This window comes from Mesoplodon bidens (assembly GCF_964165515.1).
Source record: "Mesoplodon bidens genome assembly, chromosome: 13".
Taxonomy (NCBI): Eukaryota; Metazoa; Chordata; class Mammalia; order Artiodactyla; family Ziphiidae; genus Mesoplodon; species Mesoplodon bidens.
In genome coordinates, this window is record NC_138169.1 from 7,055,168 (window position 1) to 7,075,993 (window position 20,826).

At 49.8% G+C, this 20,826-nt stretch overlaps 1 protein-coding gene across 2 annotated transcripts in view; it reads left to right on the forward strand.

Moving 5' to 3' along the window:
* Nucleotides 1-20,826, forward strand: part of RILPL1 (Rab interacting lysosomal protein like 1) — a 40,039-nt gene that overhangs the window by 10,705 nt on the left and 8,508 nt on the right. For both annotated transcript variants that reach the window (XM_081252374.1, XM_081252373.1), the window contains exons 3-6: nt 6,221-6,339; nt 7,005-7,226; nt 17,817-17,989; nt 19,885-19,977. In XM_081252374.1, coding sequence (XP_081108500.1) covers nt 6,221-6,339; nt 7,005-7,226; nt 17,817-17,989; nt 19,885-19,977 — 607 coding nt within the window. The remainder of the gene's footprint in view (nt 1-6,220; nt 6,340-7,004; nt 7,227-17,816; nt 17,990-19,884; nt 19,978-20,826) is intronic.

Genomic DNA, 20,826 nt, shown 5'->3' on the forward strand with positions numbered 1-20,826 from the left:
CCCGCTTAGAACAGCCAGCCTTGACCGGAACAGCGCTGCTTTCCCAGCCATTAATACTGGGCACGGCAACGTAGAGAACAAACGTATGGCTACCAAGGGGGGAAGGGGGAGTAGAATGAATTGGGAGAATGGGATTGACACATATACACCACTGTGTATAAAATAGACAACTAATGAGAACCTACTGTGAGCACAGGGAACTCGACTCAGTGCTCTGTGGTGACCTAAAAGGGAAGCAAATCCAAAAAGGGGGGATATATGTGTACGTAGAGCTGATTCACTTTGCTGTACAGCAGAAACTAACACAACATTGTAAAGCAACTGTACTCCAATAAAAATTAATTTAAAAAAAAGAAAAAAAATACTGGGCAGTGCGCTCAGAGCACCTGCCAGTCTCCTGTCTCCCCGTCCCTGGAAGTCTCCAGATTAAAAAGCACTTCCCTACTTCTTGTATTTGGAAATCGTCTCGTCAGCACTTGGAAACTACTAGTTAGCACATGTGGAGATGAATTACAGCTATGGAAGCAGTTGGACTGGGGGCATGGGGGTGCAGAGGTACACTCAATCGTCTGGAAAAAAATTCTTGGGCTCTGGACAAACAACTCTGTCACAGGAGAGGATGAAAACTGACCACGTATCCATTTTCGGAAGGGCAGCTGAGAACAGCACCGTCCAGAAAAAACGTAAGGCAAGCCACAGATGTGACTCTGATTTTTCTAGGTGTGGCATTAAAAGAAAGTAAAAAGCACAGGTGAAAGTAATTTCATTAATATTTTTATTTAACCCGGTAGATCCAAGATATCATCCTTCAACATGTAATCAATTTAAAAATTATCAGTTGGGGGTTTCCCTGGTGGCGCAGTGGTTGAGAGTCCGCCTGCCAATGCAGGGGACACGGGTTCGTGTCCCGGTCCGGGAAGATCCCACATGCCGCGGAGCGGCTGGGCCTATGAGCCATGGCCGCTGAGCCTGCGCGTCCGGAACCTGTGCTCCGCAACGGGAGAGGCCACAACACTGAGAGGCCCGCGTACCGCAAAACAAACAAACAAACAAACAAAAATTATCAGTTGGGGGGAATTCCCCGGTGGTCTAGTGGTTAGGACTCTGTGCTTTCACTGCTGAGGGCCTGGGTTCAATCCCTGGTCAGGGACCTAAAATCCTGCAAGCCGCATGGTGCAGCCGAAAGAAATAAATAAAAATTTTAAATTTTTAAAATAAAAATTATCAGTAGGGTATTTTGCATTTTTTTCATATTAAGTCTTTGAAATCTGGTGGGTTATTCATTTATATATAATAAAATATATATATGTGTGTTTTACTGTGGTAACATACACGTAAAATTTCTCATCTTAAGCTGGGACAAAGTGAGAGAGTGGCATGGACATATATACACTACCAAATGTAAAATACATAGCTAGTGGGAAGCAGCTGCATAGCACAGGGAGATCAGCTCGGTGCTTTGTGACCACCTAGAGGGGTGGGATAGGGAGGGTGGGAGGGAGGGAGATGCAAGAGGGAAGAGATATGGAGACATATGTATAGGTATAACTGATTCACTTTGTTATAAAGCAGAAGCTAACATACCATTGTAAAGCAATTGTACTCTAATAAAGAGGTTAAAAAAATTTTCTCATCTTAACCATTTCTAAGTGTATAGTGCAGCCGCGTTAAGAATGTTCACATTGTTGTACAACCAGACTCTGGAACTCATCTTGCAAATGTAAACCTCTGTCCCCATTAAACAATAACTCTCCATTGCTCCCTCCCCCAGCCCCTGGCAACTGGCATTCTCCTTTCTGTCTCTATAATTTTGAACTACTCCAGGTAGCTCGCATAAGTGGAATCATACAATATTTGTCTTTTTGTGACTGGTTTATTTCACTGAGCGTAATGTCCTTGAGTTTCATCCATGCTGTAGTTGTGTCAGAATTGCCTTCCTTTTTAAGGCAGAATAATATCCCGTTGTATGGATAGACCACATTTTGTTGATCTACCCATCCGTTGATGGCTGATGTGTATTTTACATTTTCAGCACACGTCCATTTGGACGTGCCCTATCTCAGGTGCTCCGTTGCCACTGGTGGCTGCTGAGTTGGGCACACAGAGCTAGAATATTCTAGGAGATGTGTCTGGGTAGAGCAGTCCATTATAAGGGGAATGGGCTGTGGAGTGAGGTGGACCTGAGTTTAAATCTCAGACCCACTCTTACCAATGGGTCACCTTGTTCCCATCCTCAGGTTCCACACCTGTAAGGTGGGTGTGGCAACTCCTGACGCCCAGGACTGTTGAGAAAAATACATACAGCATCAAACGCAGAACTAGTCAATGAAAGATAGCCCTGAGGGCAATTACGTCGCTTTTGTCCTACCAGTTGAACCTTTTGTGGGACCCGAGAGTGGCTGATTTGAATTTCACCTCAATAGAAATCGTCTGTGCACCTTCTATATAGGACTTTCTCCGTATGCTTGCTGTATTCGTTTCCTGGGGCCACTGTAACAAATGACCACAAACTGGGAGGCTTCAAACAAAGAAATGTATTCTCTCACAGATCTGGAGGCCAGGGGTCCAAAATCAAGGTGTCAGCAGGGCTGTGCTCCCTCCAAAGGTTCTAGGGGAGGAAGCTCCCTGCCTCTTCCAGGTGGCACCTCTTGGCTTATGGCTGCATCACTCCAAACTCTGCCTGTGTTGTCACGTGGCCTCCTCTGTGTGTCTGACTCTCCCTCTCCTTTCTCTTATAAGGACCCAGTCATTGGATTTAGGGCCCACCCTCATTTAGCCTGACCTCCCCTTAACTTAATTACATCTGCAAAGACCTATTTTCAAGTAAGGTCACATTCTGAGGTTCCAGGTGGATGTGAAGTTTGAGGGGACATTATTCTCTCCAGTACACTTGCTGATCACATAGGAGCTTGGGCTGTGAGACTTTGACAGGCAGTAGAGTGGTCGCAAGAGTGTGGATTCTGGGGACTTCCCTGGTGGCGTCCTCGCTCCCGATACAGGGGGCCCGGGTTTGATCCCTGCTCAGGGAACTAGAGCCCACATGCTGCAACTAAGGCCCAGCGCAAGCAAATAAATAAATAAATATTGTTTAAAAAGTACTATGAATAAAAGATGGTCTGTCCATGTAATGAGATATCATTCAGCCGTAAAGAGGAATAAAGCACTGATACACACCACCACGTGAAAGAAAAAAAAAAAAAAAGTGTGGATCCTAGAGCCAGACTGCCGGAGCTTGAATCCTGGTATTAGCTGTGTGGCCTTGTAAAAGTTAACAAGCTACTGTGCACCTCAGGTTCACCGGCTATACAAGGCGGGCAGCAGGGGTCCTACTTCGTAAAGTATTCTGAGGATAAAATGAGTTAAGTTCTGCTTATGTCAGCATCTTCTAGAAGGAGACCTGAGGCGAAGATGTTCCTCTGCAGGTGACTTATTAAGGAAGCAGCCCTAGAAAAGACTACTGGGGAAGTGAAGGGATCAGGACGGGGAAAGGAGGAAGCCCAATAGAGTCCATGCAGGGCAGCGAGCTCTGGAGTGGGAGTCACGCCTCAGAGTTGCCCTGCCCTTAGGCACGGGGCCTGGACTTCCTTACAGAGCCTGCCAGCCAGGGAGCCCAGGGTGCCTGGTCAGTAGCAAAAGCACACTGAAGAGGGGCGAGGGGTGAACACGGGGATCCGAGGGGGTCTGAGCACCACTTATTCCACGGTGAGCGCTGAGCCCAGTAGCTGGTGACGGCAGGTGCTTGATAAACATTGGTGATCCTCACCATCCAGTATCAAAGGCGCTTTTCTGGCTCTGGGGGAGTGAAAAATGTGTGGGTCTGGTACTAAGAGACCCGGATTATGCTCCAAATGGCCACTAACTAGCAGATTTGGGGGCAAGCAGCTCAATCTTCTCAGGGTGTTTTCTTCTTGCAGAGATTGAGGGGGACAGACAATATGGGGTTGTGGGTGTTGGTGATTGTTTTGGTCTTTAACAATAGAAACTATTACATATTCATTCATGTTGTAAAAGTTGAAACAAAACTCAAGAAAAATATGAAAATTCCCTTTGCCTCCTTCTCACTCACCAGAGGGAAAACCATCCCTTTCTATGCATTTACACACATATTCCATGTGCGTGTTGTTTTTGTTTTGTTTGTTTTGTTTTTGCGGTACGTGGGCCTCAGTGCTGTGGCCTCTCCCGTTGTGGAGCAATGGCTCCAGACACGCAGGCTCAGCGGCCATGGCTCACGGGCCCAGCCGCTCCGCGGCATGTGGGATCTTCCCGGACCAGGGCACGAACCTGTGTCCCCTGCATCGGCAGGTGGACTCCCAACCACTGCGCCACCAGGGAAGCCTGCATGTTGTTTTTAAATAAGAAAAAGCTCCTACAGTGCTGGCGTTGACATTTCAGGGAATGTGTTTTGTTTTTAAGATAAAAGGGATTATGCTGTATGGATTGTCACTTGCCTTTTTTTTTTTAACAAATTAAAATTATGTATTTACTATTTGGATTGCCCTTTTAGAAAAATTGACAAGCGAGTCACAGAACATAAAATTAACAGTTTTAAAGCATACAATTCAGCAGCATTTAGTACATCATTTAATGTATTTATTATGTTGTGCCATCATCACCTCTATTTAGCTCCAGAACATTTTCACCACCTGCAAAGGAGACCCTGCACCCATAGCAGTCACTCCCCAATCCCTCCTCCCCCCTGCCTTTGGTAACCTCTAGTCTACTTTCTGTCTCTATGGATTTACCTACTCTGGACATTTCATATAAGTGGACTCATACAATAGGTGGCCTTTTGTGTCTGGCTTCTTTCACTCAGCATCATGTTTTCAAGGTTCATCCACATTGTAGCCTGTGTCAGTGCTTCATTTCTTTTTACGGTTGAATAATATTCCATCATTTGGATAGATCACATTTTTTTAATCCATACATCTGTTGATGGACATTTGAGTTACTTCCATCTTTTGGCCATTGTAAATAGTGCTGCAGTGACTTTGTCACTTGTCTTTTGCTTTTTTTTAAAAAAAGGTCAAGTTTGGGGCTTCCCTGGTGGCGCAGTGGTTGAGAGTCTGCCTGCCGATGCAGGGGACACGGGTTCGTGCCCTGGTCCGGGAATATCCCACATGCCGCAGAGCGGCTGGGCCCGTGAGCCATGGCCGCTGAGCCTGCGTGTCCGGAGCCTGTGCTCCGCAACAGGAGAGGCCACAACAGTGAGAGGCCCGTGTACCGCAAAAAAAAAAAAAAAAAAAAAAAAGGATAGAGCCCAGACCACGGCAGTTAAAGCCCGGAATCCTAACCACTAGGCCAGCAGGGAACTCTCGATATTGGACTGATTTTAAACTTCTGCCTTCTGGAACTTTGAGAAAATAAATTTCTGATGCTCTTAGCTACCAAAATTTGTTGGTTATTTGTTACAGCAGCACATGAAACTAATACAGCATCCATCCTCACGTTCCTTAATTCACCAAAGCCCTGAGCAGACACCTACTGTGTGCCAAGCACTATGCTAGTCCAGGGAATACACAGTGAATAGGTTAGGCAAGGTCTTGCCTCCTGGGCTGACCGTATACTTGGGGGACGAGGGGCAGGGAGAACAGACAACAAACAAGTAAGTAACAGACAACACCCTTTGAGCACCTGCTGTGTACCAGACATCTTCTTCAATATTGGCTTCATGTGTATTAACAAGAGCAATCCTCGCAGCAGCCCTATGGGGTAGGTACTGTTATTCCCATTTTAGAGATGTGGAAACTGAGGCACAGGTTGGGTAGCCCAAAGCCACACAATTAATAAATGGGAGAACCAGTGTTTGATCTCCAGAGCCGACCCTCTGAATCACTATGCAGTATCATCTTTCATTAGATGAAAGGATGTACCAGACACTTAGCCACTGTAAAAAGTGAGGGGATGGACGGGGTGGGAGGAGGGGGCTACTTGGAGGGTGGTGGTCAGGGAAGGAGAGGCCTCTGGGAGGAGGTGACTTTGAGCTGAGACCTGAGAATCAAGGGGAGCCAGCCTGGGGGAGGTTGGTAGGAAGGGACTTGCAGAAGCTGGAAACAGCAAATGCCCTGCGGTGGGGATGAGCAGGGGAAGGATGGAGGGGCGGACGAGCAGAGATGAGTCCAGGAGGAGGTGGGGGCAGGTTCATCTCGGTGGGGAGCCGCCAGATGGTTTAAGCAGGGGAGGGAGGTGGACGCACCCACGGGTCCCTCTCACCCCACCCCAGGCATGTCGGAGCGGGAGCGGCAGGTGATGAAGAAGCTGAAGGAGGTGGTGGACAAACAGCGCGACGAGATCCGCGCCAAGGATCGGGAGCTCGGGCTGAAGAACGAGGATGTCGAGGCTGTAAGTGCTGAGCCCCGGCCCTGTGTCCGCCCTCCCGGCCAGTGGGTACCAGCACGAGATGGGATCCTCCCCTCAGGAAGCACCCCTTCTCCCTGTCGGTCTCACTCCATGGGCTCCGTGGGGTGGGGATCCTGCTTACGGTTTGAGAGGCCCAGCCCTGAAACAGTTGACATGCGGAGGACCCTCGGCCGAGGCTTCACTGGAGCGGTAGGAGGGAACATGGCACTGCCCAGTGACCTGACTCTTTCCACACACCAAGGAGGTCCCAGGGCCCGGTCAGCCTCTGCTCTGACCCTGAGGCTTCCTCCAGCCCATCCCCGTCATGCCCCAGCATGGTTCAGGCTGCTCCGGGAACCTATACGGTGTCTCTGCCTAAATTAGAAAAAGACGCCCCTTTCTCAAGGTATGTTACTTCCCTCTGTTGGGAAATTGTCATAATATACTAACAAGACACTTGTCTTCCATCTGTCATAAAATTATCCTAGTAAATATACACATTGCCCATCTCTGGCATCAACAGAGTTGTAAGAACGTGAACAAATTTCAAACAAATCAAGGCATCTACAGTATGAATGGCACGCCTGTAGATGGTTTGCTCTTGTGCAGTATACAACATGAGCTACTGGATGTGGCGGCCCCATCCAATAGCCTTCCTCTCTCGACAGCTGCAGCAGCAGCAGACCCGGCTGATGAAGATCAACCACGACCTCCGGCACCGCGTCACAGTGGTGGAGGCCCAGGGGAAGGCCCTGATCGAACAGAAGGTAGAACTGGAGGCAGATCTGCAAACCAAGGAGCAGGAGATGGGCAGCCTGCGGGCGGAGCTCGGGAAGCTGAGAGAGAAGCTGCAGGGCGAGCTCAGCCAGAACGGAGAGGAGGAGCCTGTGGTGAGTGGGAAGCTGGCTTCTGCAGGCTGGCTCCAGGGGGCCAGGCTGCCTTGCTGTTTCCCCATTACACCTGAGAGAAATGGGAGGCCGAGGGAGGGCCAGCTGCTGGCTAGAAGACACACAGCTGGGCAGAGGCAGGGCTGAGCCTGGGACCCAGGACTCCCAGCATTCTAGCCCAGGGTGTCCAGCTCGGTGGTGGTTAATGGGCATCTGCCATTCATTCATTCATTTCTTCAAATAATTATTGACTGTGTTGCAGGCATGGGGGATAAAATAGAGAACTGGTTCCTGTCCACATGGAGCTTACAGCCAGTATGGGAGACAGACATTAGTCAAATAATCACATAATATACCATGTGACCCAGCAATTCCAATTCTAGGCATATGCACAAGAAAACTTAAAATATATGACCACAGGGCTTCCCTGGTGGCGCAGTGGTTGAGAGTCTGCCTGCCAATGCAGGGGACACGGGTTCGTGCCCCGGTCCGGGAGGATCCCACACGCTGCGGAGCAGCTGGGCCCGTGAGCCATGGCCGCTGAGCCTGCGCGTCCGGAGCCTGTGCTCCGCAGCGGGAGAGGCCACAACAGTGAGAGGCCTGCTACCGCAAAAAAATTAAAAAAAAAAAATATATATATATATATATATATATATGACCACATAAAAACTTGTACACAAACTTTCATAGCAACACTATTCCCAACAGCCAAAAGGTGGAAACAATCTACGTGTCCATCAGCTGATGAATGGATAAACAAAATATGATCTATGCATACAGTGGAACATTATTCAGCCATAAAAAGGAATGGAATACTGAGACATGCTATAATTTGCATGAACCTCAAAAATATGCTAAGTGAAGGTAGCCAGACACAAAAGCCCCCATACCGTATGAGTCCATTTATTTGAAATGTCCAGAATAGACCAATCCATAGAGACAGAAAGCAGATTTGTGGTTGCAGGGACTGGGGAAAGGGGAGGATGGGGAGTGACTTCTAGTGGGTACGGGGTTTCTTTCAGGGTGATGGAAATGGTCTGGAATTAGATGGTGATGATGGTTGTGCAGCTCTGAATGTACTAAAAATCTGTGAATTTCTTTAATTTTTTTTAACTTTTATTTATTTTTTGGCTGCGTTGCGTCTTCGTTGCTATACACGGGCTTTCTCTAGTTGTGGCGAGCGGGGGCTACCCTTCGTTGCGGTGCGTGGGCTTCTCATTGCGATGGCGTCTCTTGTTGCAGAGCACGGGCTCTAGGCATGCAGGCTTCAGTAGATGTGGCACGTGGGCTCAGTAGTTGCAGCACGCGGGCTCTAGAGCACAAGCTCAGTAGATGTGGTACACGGGCTTAGTTGCTCCGTGGCATGTGTGGTCTTCCCGGACCAGGGCTCAAACCCGTGTCACCTACATTGGCAGGCAGATTCTTAATCACTGCGCCACCAGGGAAGTCCCTCTCTGAATTTTATACTTTAAAAGAGTGGATCTTGGGAATTCCCTGGTGGTCCAGTGGTTAGGACTTCATGCTTCTACTGCAGGGGGCATGGGTTCGATCCCTGGTTGGGGAACTAAGATCCCACAAGCTGCGTGGCACGTCCAATTAAAAAAAAAAAAAAGAATGGATCTTATGGTAAGTGAATTATATCTAGATTTTTTTTAAAAAAGGTGATTCAGGGCTTCCCTGGTGGCGCAGTGGTTGAGAGTCCGCCTGCCGATGCAGGGGACACGGGTTCGTGCCCCTATCCCGGAAGATCCCACATGCCGCGGAGCGGCTGGGCCCGCGAGCCATGGCCGCGGAGCCTGTGTGTCCGGAGCCTGTGCTCCGCAACGGGAGAGGCCACAGCAGTGAGAGGCCCGCGTACAGCAAAAAAAAAAAAACAAAAAAAAAACAAAAAAAAAACAAAAAAAAAAAAAAATAAAAAAAAAAAAATAAAAAAGGTGATTCATGCTAAAGGAGAGGGATGATGCCAGAAGGTCCCATAACTGAGGGAGGGTCTGGAGTGCGTAACTAACTGTGTGGACTCTAGAGCTAGTCTGCCTTGGTTCCTTACTGACTCCGTGTCTTTAGATAAATTATTTAGCCTCTTTGCACCTCAGTTTTCTCATCTCTAAAATGGGAATACTAATAATAATACTTACCCCCAGATTGGTGTTATGAGAATTAAATGAGTTAGTTCATTTAAAGTGTTAGCTGTTGTTATTATTACCATGATAGTCTGGGGGAGTCAAAAAGGCTTCCTCAAGGAGGTGATCAAAAGAATGAGTGAAGGGCTTCCCTGGTGGCGCAGTGGTTGAGAGTCCGCCTGCCGATGCAGGGGACGCAGGTTCGTGCCCCAGTCCGGGAAGATCCCACATGCCGCGGAGCGGCTGGGCCCGTGAGCCATGCCGCTGAGCCTGCGCGTCCGGAGCCTGTGCTTCCGCAACGGGGGAGGCCACAACAGTGAGGGGCCTACATACAGCAAAAAAAAAAAAAAAAAAAAGAATGAGTGAAAGTAAACTAGGTGAAGCGGGGTGGGGGGGGGTGTGGCATGTGCAAAGGCCCTGAGGCAGGAGAAATTGCAGTGCAGTCAGGAAAGTATAAGAAGGCAAGGGTGCCTGTTGTGTAAGCTGATGATGAGGGAGAGGGTCTGAATAAGGTCAGAGAGGTCGGCAGGGGCCAGTGCTGCAGGCCAGGTAAGCTGCAGAGAGAAGTCTGCTTTTTTATCTGCAGGCACTGTGCTGAGTGCTGTGGAGGTTCAAGCAGCTTACAGCCCAGTGCAGGAGACAGATTTGGAGACCAGCAGCCACACTTAAGGTGGAAGGGGGTTGTCTTAGTGGTAAGAGGTTGTCTTAGTCTGGGTTCCCTTGAAGCAGAGCTTGAGAAAAGGACTCTGGGCAGGAGGTTAATTTGTGAGGTGATCCCAAAGACCAGAGAAGTGAGGGAAGGAGGAAAAGGGAATTTCAGGGTGTGTCACTGAGGTCACAGTGGGAGCTCAGTCCCGCTGGGACCTCTGAGAAGCACCATAGAACACCTCCCAGAACTGTCTTTCTGGAGAAGAAAGGCTTAGAACAGTTATCCACAAATGCCTGTCCCCAGTTAGCTAAGAGTGGCCCCCGGAGGTGTCACCTCCCCAACACTCCTGGGCAGAGCTTGTGAAGCAGATACTGGAGCAAAAATGGAAAGACATACAGTGTGCGCTTGAGGTGGGCCCCTGTCCACATGGATGGAACTGCACCACAGCTGCAGCAAAATTCAGGTGGGCCCAGGATGTGACACGGGGCACCAGAGGTGTCTCCCACGTAGATGTGCCCCCAGAATGCGCCAGGAACACAGAGATAGTGCGGTTAATCCTGTGGGGGTGGCGTGGAGTTTCACGGACCAGCTCTTGCTTCAGCTGGATGTCAGTGATAATAATGCTAAGATTTTGACAGGTAGGTGTAGAAGATGGATGTGCCGTTTCAGAAGAGTATAATGAACCGTTACAGGAAAGCTCAGCGCTTGCCACTTGTTCCAACAAATATTTATTGACTGTTGCTGGTTTGCAGGCACTGTGCTGGTCTCTTGGGTTACAGGTGGGGGAGGTTAGACAGAGGAGCTTACCAGCAGGTTGGCTCTAGTCCCAGCACAGTCATTAAGTATGTTGTGAATTCAGGCCATACACTTCTAGGTTCTTGGAAGGACAAGAACCTCCAGGTTACAGATAGGGAAGTAAGGGAGAGAAGTCTTAAAAGGGAGAGGTTAGAGTCTGCTTTTGGCTAAAAGTGACAGAAGCCTAAGTTAAAATGGTTTAAGGATTTTTTTTTTAAAGGAATTTTCGGCTGAATAACTAAAAGCTTTGAGTTAATGATGGCTTCAGGTATATATAGCTGGTTCCAGGAGCCCAAATGGTGCTGTCAGGAATTTGTTTCAGACCTTCTCTCAGCTTTGCTTTCCTCTGTGTTTTTGTCATTCTCAAGCAGCCTCTTGCCATATCGTGGCCCCTGGTACTCAACCAGCTTTGCAACCCCAGCAGAAAGAAATTGCTTCTTTCCCAGATTCTCAGCGAGAGTCTCAGGGAGCCTCTTGTTAGCCCACCACTGAATCAGTCTTTGTGGTCTGAGGTTGGAATATGCATGTCATCCATTCCTGAGCCACATGGAGATGGCACCCATCTAAGCCACACTCACAGAGAGTGGGAAAGGGAAGTTTCTCCAGAGGAAAATCGCAATGACTCAGCCCAAAGATGTGTGGGAACGGATACAGGCCAATTGGAGACAACAGATGATAATCGTCAGTGCCAGAGCGTCGGGGCTGAGAATGCCACACACAAAAAACGCTGAGCAGTGAGGGATGTGGATTCTTTCACAGGGTTTCTGCAGGAGAGTGACAGGATCAGCTCTGAGCTTATGGAGGACAGTTTGAACAAGGAGCTGGTGGCAGACGTGGCTGTCGGGAACCTTTTGCAGTAGTCCCGGCAAGAGAGGTGAGGGCTGGACCATAGCAGGGGGATGGAGAGAAGCCAGGGGGAGAAGCTTGGGGCCGTCACACACACCCCCCAGCCTGCCCTGGGTACCCCTTCCAACCTCCTGAGCCCCACGAGAGCTCAGGCCTGTCTCCGGCTGGGCAGGTGGGGCCTGGTCCAAACCTGGGTCCTGAGGACATCACCCCAGCCACAAGACTCTGAGCCCCGCTCCAGGTCTCTTTAGGACAAGGACATTTCACACCTCCATGGCACGGCTGCCAGTCGGTTGCAGTTTCCTTTCTGGCACGGTGGGGGTGGGACAGAAACAGTGGAGTAAAATCCAGTAGCAGTTATGACTAACCCACTGAGCTTCTCTGCAGCGTCTGTTCCCAAACCCAGGGCATCTTTGCGGGGTTTGACGGCATCCCTTGGAGCTGAGTGGCGTTCAGGATGCTTGTCACTCAAACAGGGAAACCGCAGGTAGTGGTGGCTTCATCACCTGCTGCCATGTGACTTGGGGCCTGTCCATCTCTTTGATGGTCAGTTTCCTATCTGACAAGTGAGGGACATGAACTTGACTTGATTCAGTCGGTCTAAAAGTTAGTGTGGCAGGGATAGAGGGCCGTGGGATCAGAGGACACAGTGAATTCTGAGTGGAGAGGAGAGGGCAGTGCAGGTCTTCAGGGCCTTGAGATGGTCTTGTGGGACGGGTAGGATGTCCAGGGGTAGAATGTGGGGCAAGCCATTCCAGGCAGGACGAACAGCATGATCCAGGCTAGAGAACGTGCAGGGTGTGGCTGGGGTTGTGGTTAGTCCTGGCACCAGGTTGGTGAGGGAAGGTGGGAGCTATGGAGGGGTCCAGAGCCGGGGAGGAATCCATTCTTATCATTGCCTCTTGATTCATATGATTCTTTCTGAGATGCATCACTGTCATTTCAGTGTGATCTCCAGTAGGCAAGACTCTTTGTATATTTTTATAACATATTTATTGAGGTGGAATTTATTGAGATGTAATTCACAGACTGTACAATCCAACCATTTAAAGTGTACAAGTCAGTGTTTTTTTGTTTGGTTTTCATTTTGTTTAGTTTCTTCATTTTTTGGCCACGCCGCATGGCCTGTGGGATCTCAGTTCCCTGACCAGGGATCGAACCTGCGCCCCCTGCATTAGAAGGGCGGAATCTTAACCACTGGACCACCAGGGAAGTCCCCAAGTCAGTGTTTTTTAGTATATTCACTATATTGTGAGATTGTCACTACTATCTAGAACTTTTCCATCACCCCAGAAAGCTATGCCGTATACATTAGCACTCACTCCCCATCTCTGTCTCCCCCCAGCCCCTCGAAACCACTAATCTACTTTCCGTCTCTATGGATTTGCCTCTTTTGGACATTTCAAAAATGTCCAGGGCTTCCCTGGTGGCACAGTGGTTGAGAGTCCGCCTGCCGATGCAGGGGATACGGGTTCATGCCGCGGTCTGGGAAGATCCCACATGCCATGGAGCGGCTGGGCCCGTGAGCCGTGGCCGCTAAGCCTGCGCGTCCAGAGCCTGTGCTCTGCAAGGGGAGAGGCCACAACAGTGAGAGGCCCGCGTACCGCAAAAAAAAAAAAAAAAAAGTCCAAAAATGTCCAAAATGGAAATGGAATCATACAACATGTGATCCTGACTGCCTTCTCACTCAGCATGTTTTCTAGTTCATCCAGCTCCTCATATTTTAACTGATGGTTTTCCTGCCTTTGACAGTTAGACATATAAACCCTTAAGAAAATGAGGTTGGCTTCCTGTCTAAGGGACTTTATATAAAATCAATAAGAAAACTGTAAAGTTAACAGTACCTCCTTGATGTCACTGTCTCTGCCTTACAAGTTCTGATTTCTTAGTAAGTTAGGGTTTTTTCTTTTTTAAGTGTATAGGGAAAGCAGATAGGGTCCTGATGGCTGGCCTGTGAAACAGCGTTTTCAGGCTGAGTTCATTCGCGGTAGCCTGGAGCTACCAAGGGTGACCAAAGCACAGTCATTCCCCATTGCCGGCCCAGAGGCTGCTCAGAAGTATGTTCAGTGGCCTTCAAGAGCACAGGAAGTGGCCTTGCTGTGCCCAGGCAGTGGGGAGTGTGCCCAGGAGGCCAGGCCTCAGGATGGAGAGCCCTGGTGGAGGGTGTCGGCTCCCTCCACCAATGACGAGGCCCCATTGCTTGTCAGCCAGTCTCTGGGGCCTCCCTAGGGAGCACCTGGGGCCTCGGGCACCTCTCTCAAGCTGTGCCCGGAGATCCTCAGGGGACCAGCAGACAATCGGTGATAACCCGAGCCACCTCCGTGGTCCCTCGTGGAATAAGCCTAGAAGGCTCGCTGCTGATTAGCCCGATTGCCATGTTGGGAAGAGCCTTCGCTGTGTCTCTTGAGGACTGGGCTGTGTCAGTGCCTGTGTTGGTCTCCAGAAGAGCTGGAGCCCCAAGCTTACCCTCTTCTGCACTTCCAGGCAATGGTCCCAGAAGTCAGGACTTGTTTTGCAAACCTGTCTGGGAATCCCCCAAGCTATAAGGGAATCAGGTTGCTCCTCTGATAAAAGAGCTGTCCCTGGGACTTCCCTGGCGGTCCAGTGGTTAAGACTCCACGCTTCCACTGCAGGGGGCACGGGTTCAATTCCTGGTCAAGGAACTAAGATCCCACAAGCCGCTTGGCACGGCCAAAAAAAAGAAAAAAGCTGTCCAGAGGAAAAGAACTCAGGTTCTAAGGAAGCCCTTTGATGTCCTGGGTGATGACAACCCATGGGAACTGCTGTGCCTTGAAAGCCTGTGTTCATAGGAATTTCCAGATGTCAGGGTGGGAAGGGCCCTTAGAAATATTATTGGGTTTTTTTGTTTTTTTTGGTTTTTTGGTCCACGCTGCACGGCATGTGGGATCTTAGTTCCCTGACCAGGGATCGAACCTGCGCCCCCTGCACTGGCAGCATGGAGTCTTAACCACTGGACCACCAGGGAAGTCCTTATTGGGTTTTTGAGGGCTAGATGGGGAAACAAGGGCCCAGGGAGGAGCAAGCAGCTTGCCCAGTGTCCCGTTGGAAAGTGAGGGGCGTGTGGACCCATCAGCCGGCCCTTCCCAGAGAGGCCGAAAGTCAGGGGACTTGCCCAGTGAATGTCAGGGCTTGAGTTGTTTGGGGAGGGAGGGGCTGGAGGGAGTGTGTGAGCCTGAGATTAGAGTCTGAAGCCACCAGCACCTATGGAGTCCACAGGCAGGGAAGGGCAGTGGGCAGCCATAGAAATAGCATGTAAAAGGGAGCAGCTGCTATGCAGTTACCAGCCCAGTGCTGCCATGTGGACCCAGTGTGACCCAGTCTTCCAAATTTTTTCCCAAAAGGAAGCCCCAAACCCAAACTTCAGTGTGAAATCTCCTGATGTAAAACCATTGGCAACTAATTCAAAAGAGTTTTAGAACACAGTGAAGGCCAAACAAAATGGGGGAGGGGGCCCCCGCCGGGGTGGGCCCAGAGTTCTTGGTGAACTCCTACACATTCGTCAAGACCCCATGCACAGAGACCACATCTGCAGTAACGTCTTCCATGATCCTTCTCGGAGCCTGATGTCCTTGTACCTCTTTAATTATATTACCTTGTAAATTTGTGTGTATCTTTCCTCCACCACCAACTGTCCTATTCGTCTCATTAGCTCAGTGACCAGCAGGCACAAAGTTGATGCCCAGTAATGTTAAGTAAATACTAGACGTCCGGGCTTCCCTGGTGGCGCAGTGGTTGAGAGTCCGCCTGCCGATGCAGGGGGACACGGGTTCGTGCCCCGGTCCGGGAAGATCCCACGTGCCGCGGAGTGGCTGGGCCCGTGAGCCATGGCCGCTGAGCCTGCACGTCCGGAGCCTGTGCTCCGCAACGGGAGAGGCCGCAACAGTGAGAGGCCCGCGTACCGCAAAAAAAAAAAAAAAAAAAAAAAAACTAGACATCCGAGGATGCTCTGTGATTAACCTGGGCAGAGGAAGACAAGGGAACTGGCATTAGTGAGCGCCTGCTGTATACTAGGCATTTGCACTACGGAGCTTGGGTAGGGGGTACCATCTGAATGTGTGGCCATCAGGTCGTCCGAGGAGCAGCCCCCAAGGGTCTGCAGAGGGAGTCAAACACTGAAGATGTACCCTGAGGACACAGCCCCCCGAAGGTGTGGCATCAGCAGATGCCTTAGAGTGCCTTCTCAGGAACTTAAATCCTCCACCATTTCCTCCCCAAGTTCGTGGGTGGGAAGAGGCCCCACTCTGATGCCCAGCCGGTCTGAGGGGGCGGCGTGTGTCAGGTTTCAGTTTTCTGCTGCCATGAGGCGCCTCCCCTGCTGCCTGCTGCTCAGCTGCTGACCTGCCGGGTGGCTCTTCTGTCACCTGATCTGCCCTGGTGGGAGGTGTCTCCTTTCAAGTGTCCTTTCCCAGAACAGCACGTCCCTGACTCTGCCAGGACGTGAGGCCTCTCAGCTCTGCCTTCTGGAGTCCTTCAGCATCCTGGCCCATCTAGGTGGGAGTCCCTTTCTCCTTTTGCTTCTGTGGGACTTTTTTCTGGGGGGGTGGGGGTGGGGGGCAGTTCTGTATTTCAGTCCCTTCTTCCCCTGTTCCAGAGCTTTCCCACTGTTGTCCTAAGCTTTTGTCCACTCCTTCTAGACGATCACAAGACACTGGCAGCTCAAAGGTGTCAGGAATTGTACACGGCCTGGAGAGTGGGGGCCACCTGCAGATTTGGCCAGCTGACTTGGAAAGCTTGCCAAAACTTCCCTGCTATCAAAAAAGAAAAAAATGTTGGCAAGGATGTGGAGAATGTCAAACCCCTCCTACACTGCTAGCAAGAATGTAAGATGGGGCGGCCACTGTGGGAAACAGGCAGTTCCTCCAAAAGTTAAACATAGAGTCACCATATGACCCCCCAGTTCCACTCCTAGGTGTATACCCCAGAGAACTGAAAACAGGTGTTCAAACAAATCTTCATACACAGATGTTCATAGTAGCATTGTTCCCAATAGCCAAAAGCTGGAAACAACCCAGATGTCCATCAGTGGATAAAAGGATAAATAAAATGTCTCTTCACACAGTGGAATATTATTCAGCCATGAAGAGGAATGAAGCACTGACACAGGCCACAATGTGGATGAACCTTGAAAACATGATGCTGAGTGAAAGAAGCCAGACACAAAAAGCCACATATCATATGATTCCATTTCTAGGAAATGTCCAGAAAAGGCAGATCCATAGAGGTGGAAAGCAGATGGTGGTTGCCAGGGGCTGGGGGTGGGGAGGGGTGGATGGGGAGTGACTGCTAATGGGTGTGGAGTTTCCTCTGGAAAATGTTTTGGGACTAGGTAGCGGTGGTAGTTGCACAGCACTGTGAATGTCCTAAGCACCACCCACTGCATTGCGCATTTTAAAATGGAAATTTTATGTCAAGTGAATTTTATCACAAAGTTTTTTTAAAAAAAGCTCCTTGCTGTGGAAGAGGGCAGGGAGGATGGGATTTGGATGTGGAGCAGGTGATTTAACAGGCTAGGATCCATCTGTGTGACCTGTGTGGAAAAGAAATAAATGCCCTGCATGTGAACATTGGCTGGGATGTTACCCACCCCCCCGCCCCAACCAGGGCTTCCACCAAACTCCAGTGAGAAGATGCTCACAGCCACTGGGGAGGGGCAGGCTTGACCAGAAGGCCAGTAACAAATAGGAAACTGTATATGACTTAATATCAAATGAAAAGGAATAGAGAATTGCGCATTGGCTCTGATTCCAACAACTTTGGCCAAATTAGCAATGCACTTGGCTAGAACATGAGTCAAGAACATGGGAAAGGGAAAGCAGGCAGATTGAAGAGGGTGGCAGCACTGGGTAGGCCGCGGTTTCTTCTCCTCAGACACCTTTTAATGTTATTTGTAATAAAACCCTGGGTCAGGTGGGGAGGCGCCAGGACTGCGGGTCTGGCTTTTGAGAAGGCAAACAATGAGCAGGTGGCCGCTGGCTTTGGCCTCCCGAGGGACGCTGACTGCACAGAACATGAGCAGAGGCCACCCTCGAGTTCTTAAAATAGTGTTCTCAGCAAGCTGCTCAGGCCCTGGGAGGGTGGGAAATTTGGGCTCCGGCAGGATGCGGAGTGGGTGCTGGTGGCGGCGGCCAGGAATTCATTAGCAGCATCTCTGCCCTCCTCCAGATGGAGCTGGGCGGAGATGGGTGTGTCTCCGAGGCAGAGAAGGCGGCCATGGATCTCAAGGACCCCAACCGCCCCCGGTTCACGCTGCAGGAACTGCGGGACGTGCTGCACGAGAGGAACGAGCTCAAGTCCAAAGTGTTTTTGTTGCAGGAGGAGCTGGCATACTATAAGAGGTGAGTGCCCCTGGGAGCTCCCAGGCTGGCTCCTTTCTGCAGTTGTACAGAGTCTGGGGACAAATTCACACCTGGAAGACAAGGATTGCACCGTCTCTGGCCTGAAGCACACACATACCAACTCATGATTCCTTTCTGAAACTCTTGGGCTCAGGTGCATTCCTGTTAGAAAAGAATACTACATATACTGTATTACCTCATTACCTTACACTACCAGCGAGTTCTGGGGCAGCTCTCCCAACATCAAACACGTGAATATTTTTGAAGCAAAAGATACGAACATTCCTACTAAATTGGATAAATAAAGACTATAAACAGCCTCACGAGATTTCATTTCAGGTTTTGCCACCAAGTGAATGACCAAAATTAAAAGAAAACAAAACGAATTTTGGTTTTTAGAGCCTTTTGGATTTTGGAATTAGAGATAAGAGATGGTGGAGCGATAGAGCCTAATATTTGATCATTTAGTCCATCCGTGGCCAGTGAACTCCTTGTACATATTAGAGCCACACTGTCTGATACACTAGCCACTGGCCACTTGTGGCTATTTAAATTTAAATGAGTTAAACTTAAGTAAAATGTAAAATTCAGTTCCTCAGTTGCACTCGGCACATTTCAGGTGTTCCATTGACACTTGTGGCTAGTGGCCACTGTACTGAACAATGAAGATATAGAATATTTCCATCCTCGAGGAAAGTTCTGTGGACAGCACTGCCCCTGACTTAGAGCACCGTCTAATACCATGCCACCTCACACTTGTTCAGCTTTGTACACACTACCCTTCTATTGGTTCCTCAAAACACACCATGCTTGGTTCTACCTCAGGACCTTTGCACATGCTGCTCCTGCAGCTGGGAAAACATTCCCCTTGGTTCTTCCCATGGTTGGCTCCTGGTCATTCGGGGTTCGGGTCAGATGTCACCTCCTGAGAGAGGCCTTCCTTCTCCATCAACACCCCTCCAAAGGAGCGCTCTGTCCTAGTCACTGTCTATCACTTTACCCAGCTTTACTTCCTTCATGGCTCTTTTCACCGTCTCACATTATCCTGTTTATGAACATGCTTGTTTTATTGTCTGTTTCCGCATTAGACTGCAACAACATGAGACCAGAAACCTTATTTGTCTTGTTCATGACTAAGTTCCCTGCACTTAGGATGCAGCTTAGCTCAGAGTAGACGCACAACAACTACCTGTTGAATGGAAAGCTGGAAGGAAGGCCAGATGCACCAGATGTGGTCCCTGCCCCAGGAGGGAAGATAAGACATCAGAGAAAATACAGTGCCACACATTTTTATTGAAAACCCACTGTGGGTCTGCCACATAAGAAAGTTTTATGACAGTGTGTGCACTGGCTGTTCAAAGAAGAGAGAAATCACTTCTGGCTTGGGAATGGGGCGGAAATCAGGAAGGCTTCCTGGAGGAAGTGGCATTTGAACTGGGCCTTCCCTAAAGGATAGGGGGGTACGTTTCAGGTATGGGAGATGTTGTGGGTGGCATATTCCAGGCAGAATAAACCACAAAGGTGTGGAGACAAGGAAGCATTTGGCAAGAACAGAAAATAGGAAGCCATTCTTTTCGGCTAGAATCTCCAAAGTAAACTTAAAATAGAGATGTGGGTACCTTCCTGAAATTTCTCACGTGTGACCAACTGGGCCAAAGGGCCTGCAGGCACCTGTGTCCGTTGCCTCCAGGACTGATCCCTCCTCTTAACTGGCCATTCCAGAGGCCAGCCCCCGAGGCAGAGAGCCTGTGGGGCAAAGGCCACCATTGCTGTCCTCCTGGGTCCCTTATTTTCACTACCCTGAAAAAGTACATGCCCTCCCAGGCCATCAGAGAGAATATTCCAGCTCTCATGGAATTTTTGACTCTTATCTCACACCTCTCAACTCCTTCCAGTGAAGAAATAGAAGAGGAAAATCGAATACCCCAACCTCCACCCGTCACCCACCCGAGAATGTCCCCCCAGCCGGAGTCTGGGATCAAGCGACTGTAAGTGCTGCGCTCCCGGCGTCCGGGGCTGCTCGCTCGCGGCTGAGCTGGCGGTTCACACGGCCTCTCACTTCTCCTGGGCACCTGCTCCAGGGCTGGGCTTGTTACTAACCACCTCCCGCGGGGCCTGGCCCTTGACTGCAGAGTCACCTCTGTACATGGAAGTCTGAGTTCCTCCTTGGGGGGCATCCCTGGGCAGAGAGGTTTGGGGAAGGCCGAGGGGGTGGGAAAGGGCTGGGGCCTGGGCTTGCTTGAGTGTGTCAGGCGGGGCATGTCTTTGAGGACAGCAACTACTGCATGGTGAGAAAGGTTCACACATCTTAAGGCCTTGAAACCCCAGCTCCGAGGTGTCCGAATGGCCGTGGGTCCACCCCATATATACTTTTCTGTGATGACTTCACCTATCCATCTGTCTCTCCATTAAGTATTCATTGGTGCATAATACATGCAGCGCTGGGCCCTGGTGGCTGTGGGGGACACACAAGAGAAAGAGCGGCCTAGTCCTTGCCCTCAATTAGACTTAAAGCTACTTCGGAGACCTTGCATCAAAAGACTCCTTTGAGATTTGAATGAGAGTTTGCAGACCCTTTCGGCAGCGGCAGGGGGGTGTGTGAGGGGGGAGTCATACAGTCTTACAGTTTTAGGTTCGTTGACCCCTGTAGCCCTTCAGATAAAGGGTTAAAGCTCTGGTCTAGTTAGCTAATATCTAGTAAGAACCTACTATGTGCTAATATCTAGTAAGATCCTACTGTGTGCTAATATCTACTAAGAACCTATCTGCCGGGTACCATTCCTGCAGATAATGGCACTGAGTCCTCACCATAGCCCTGCGAGGCGAGGGCACTGTCA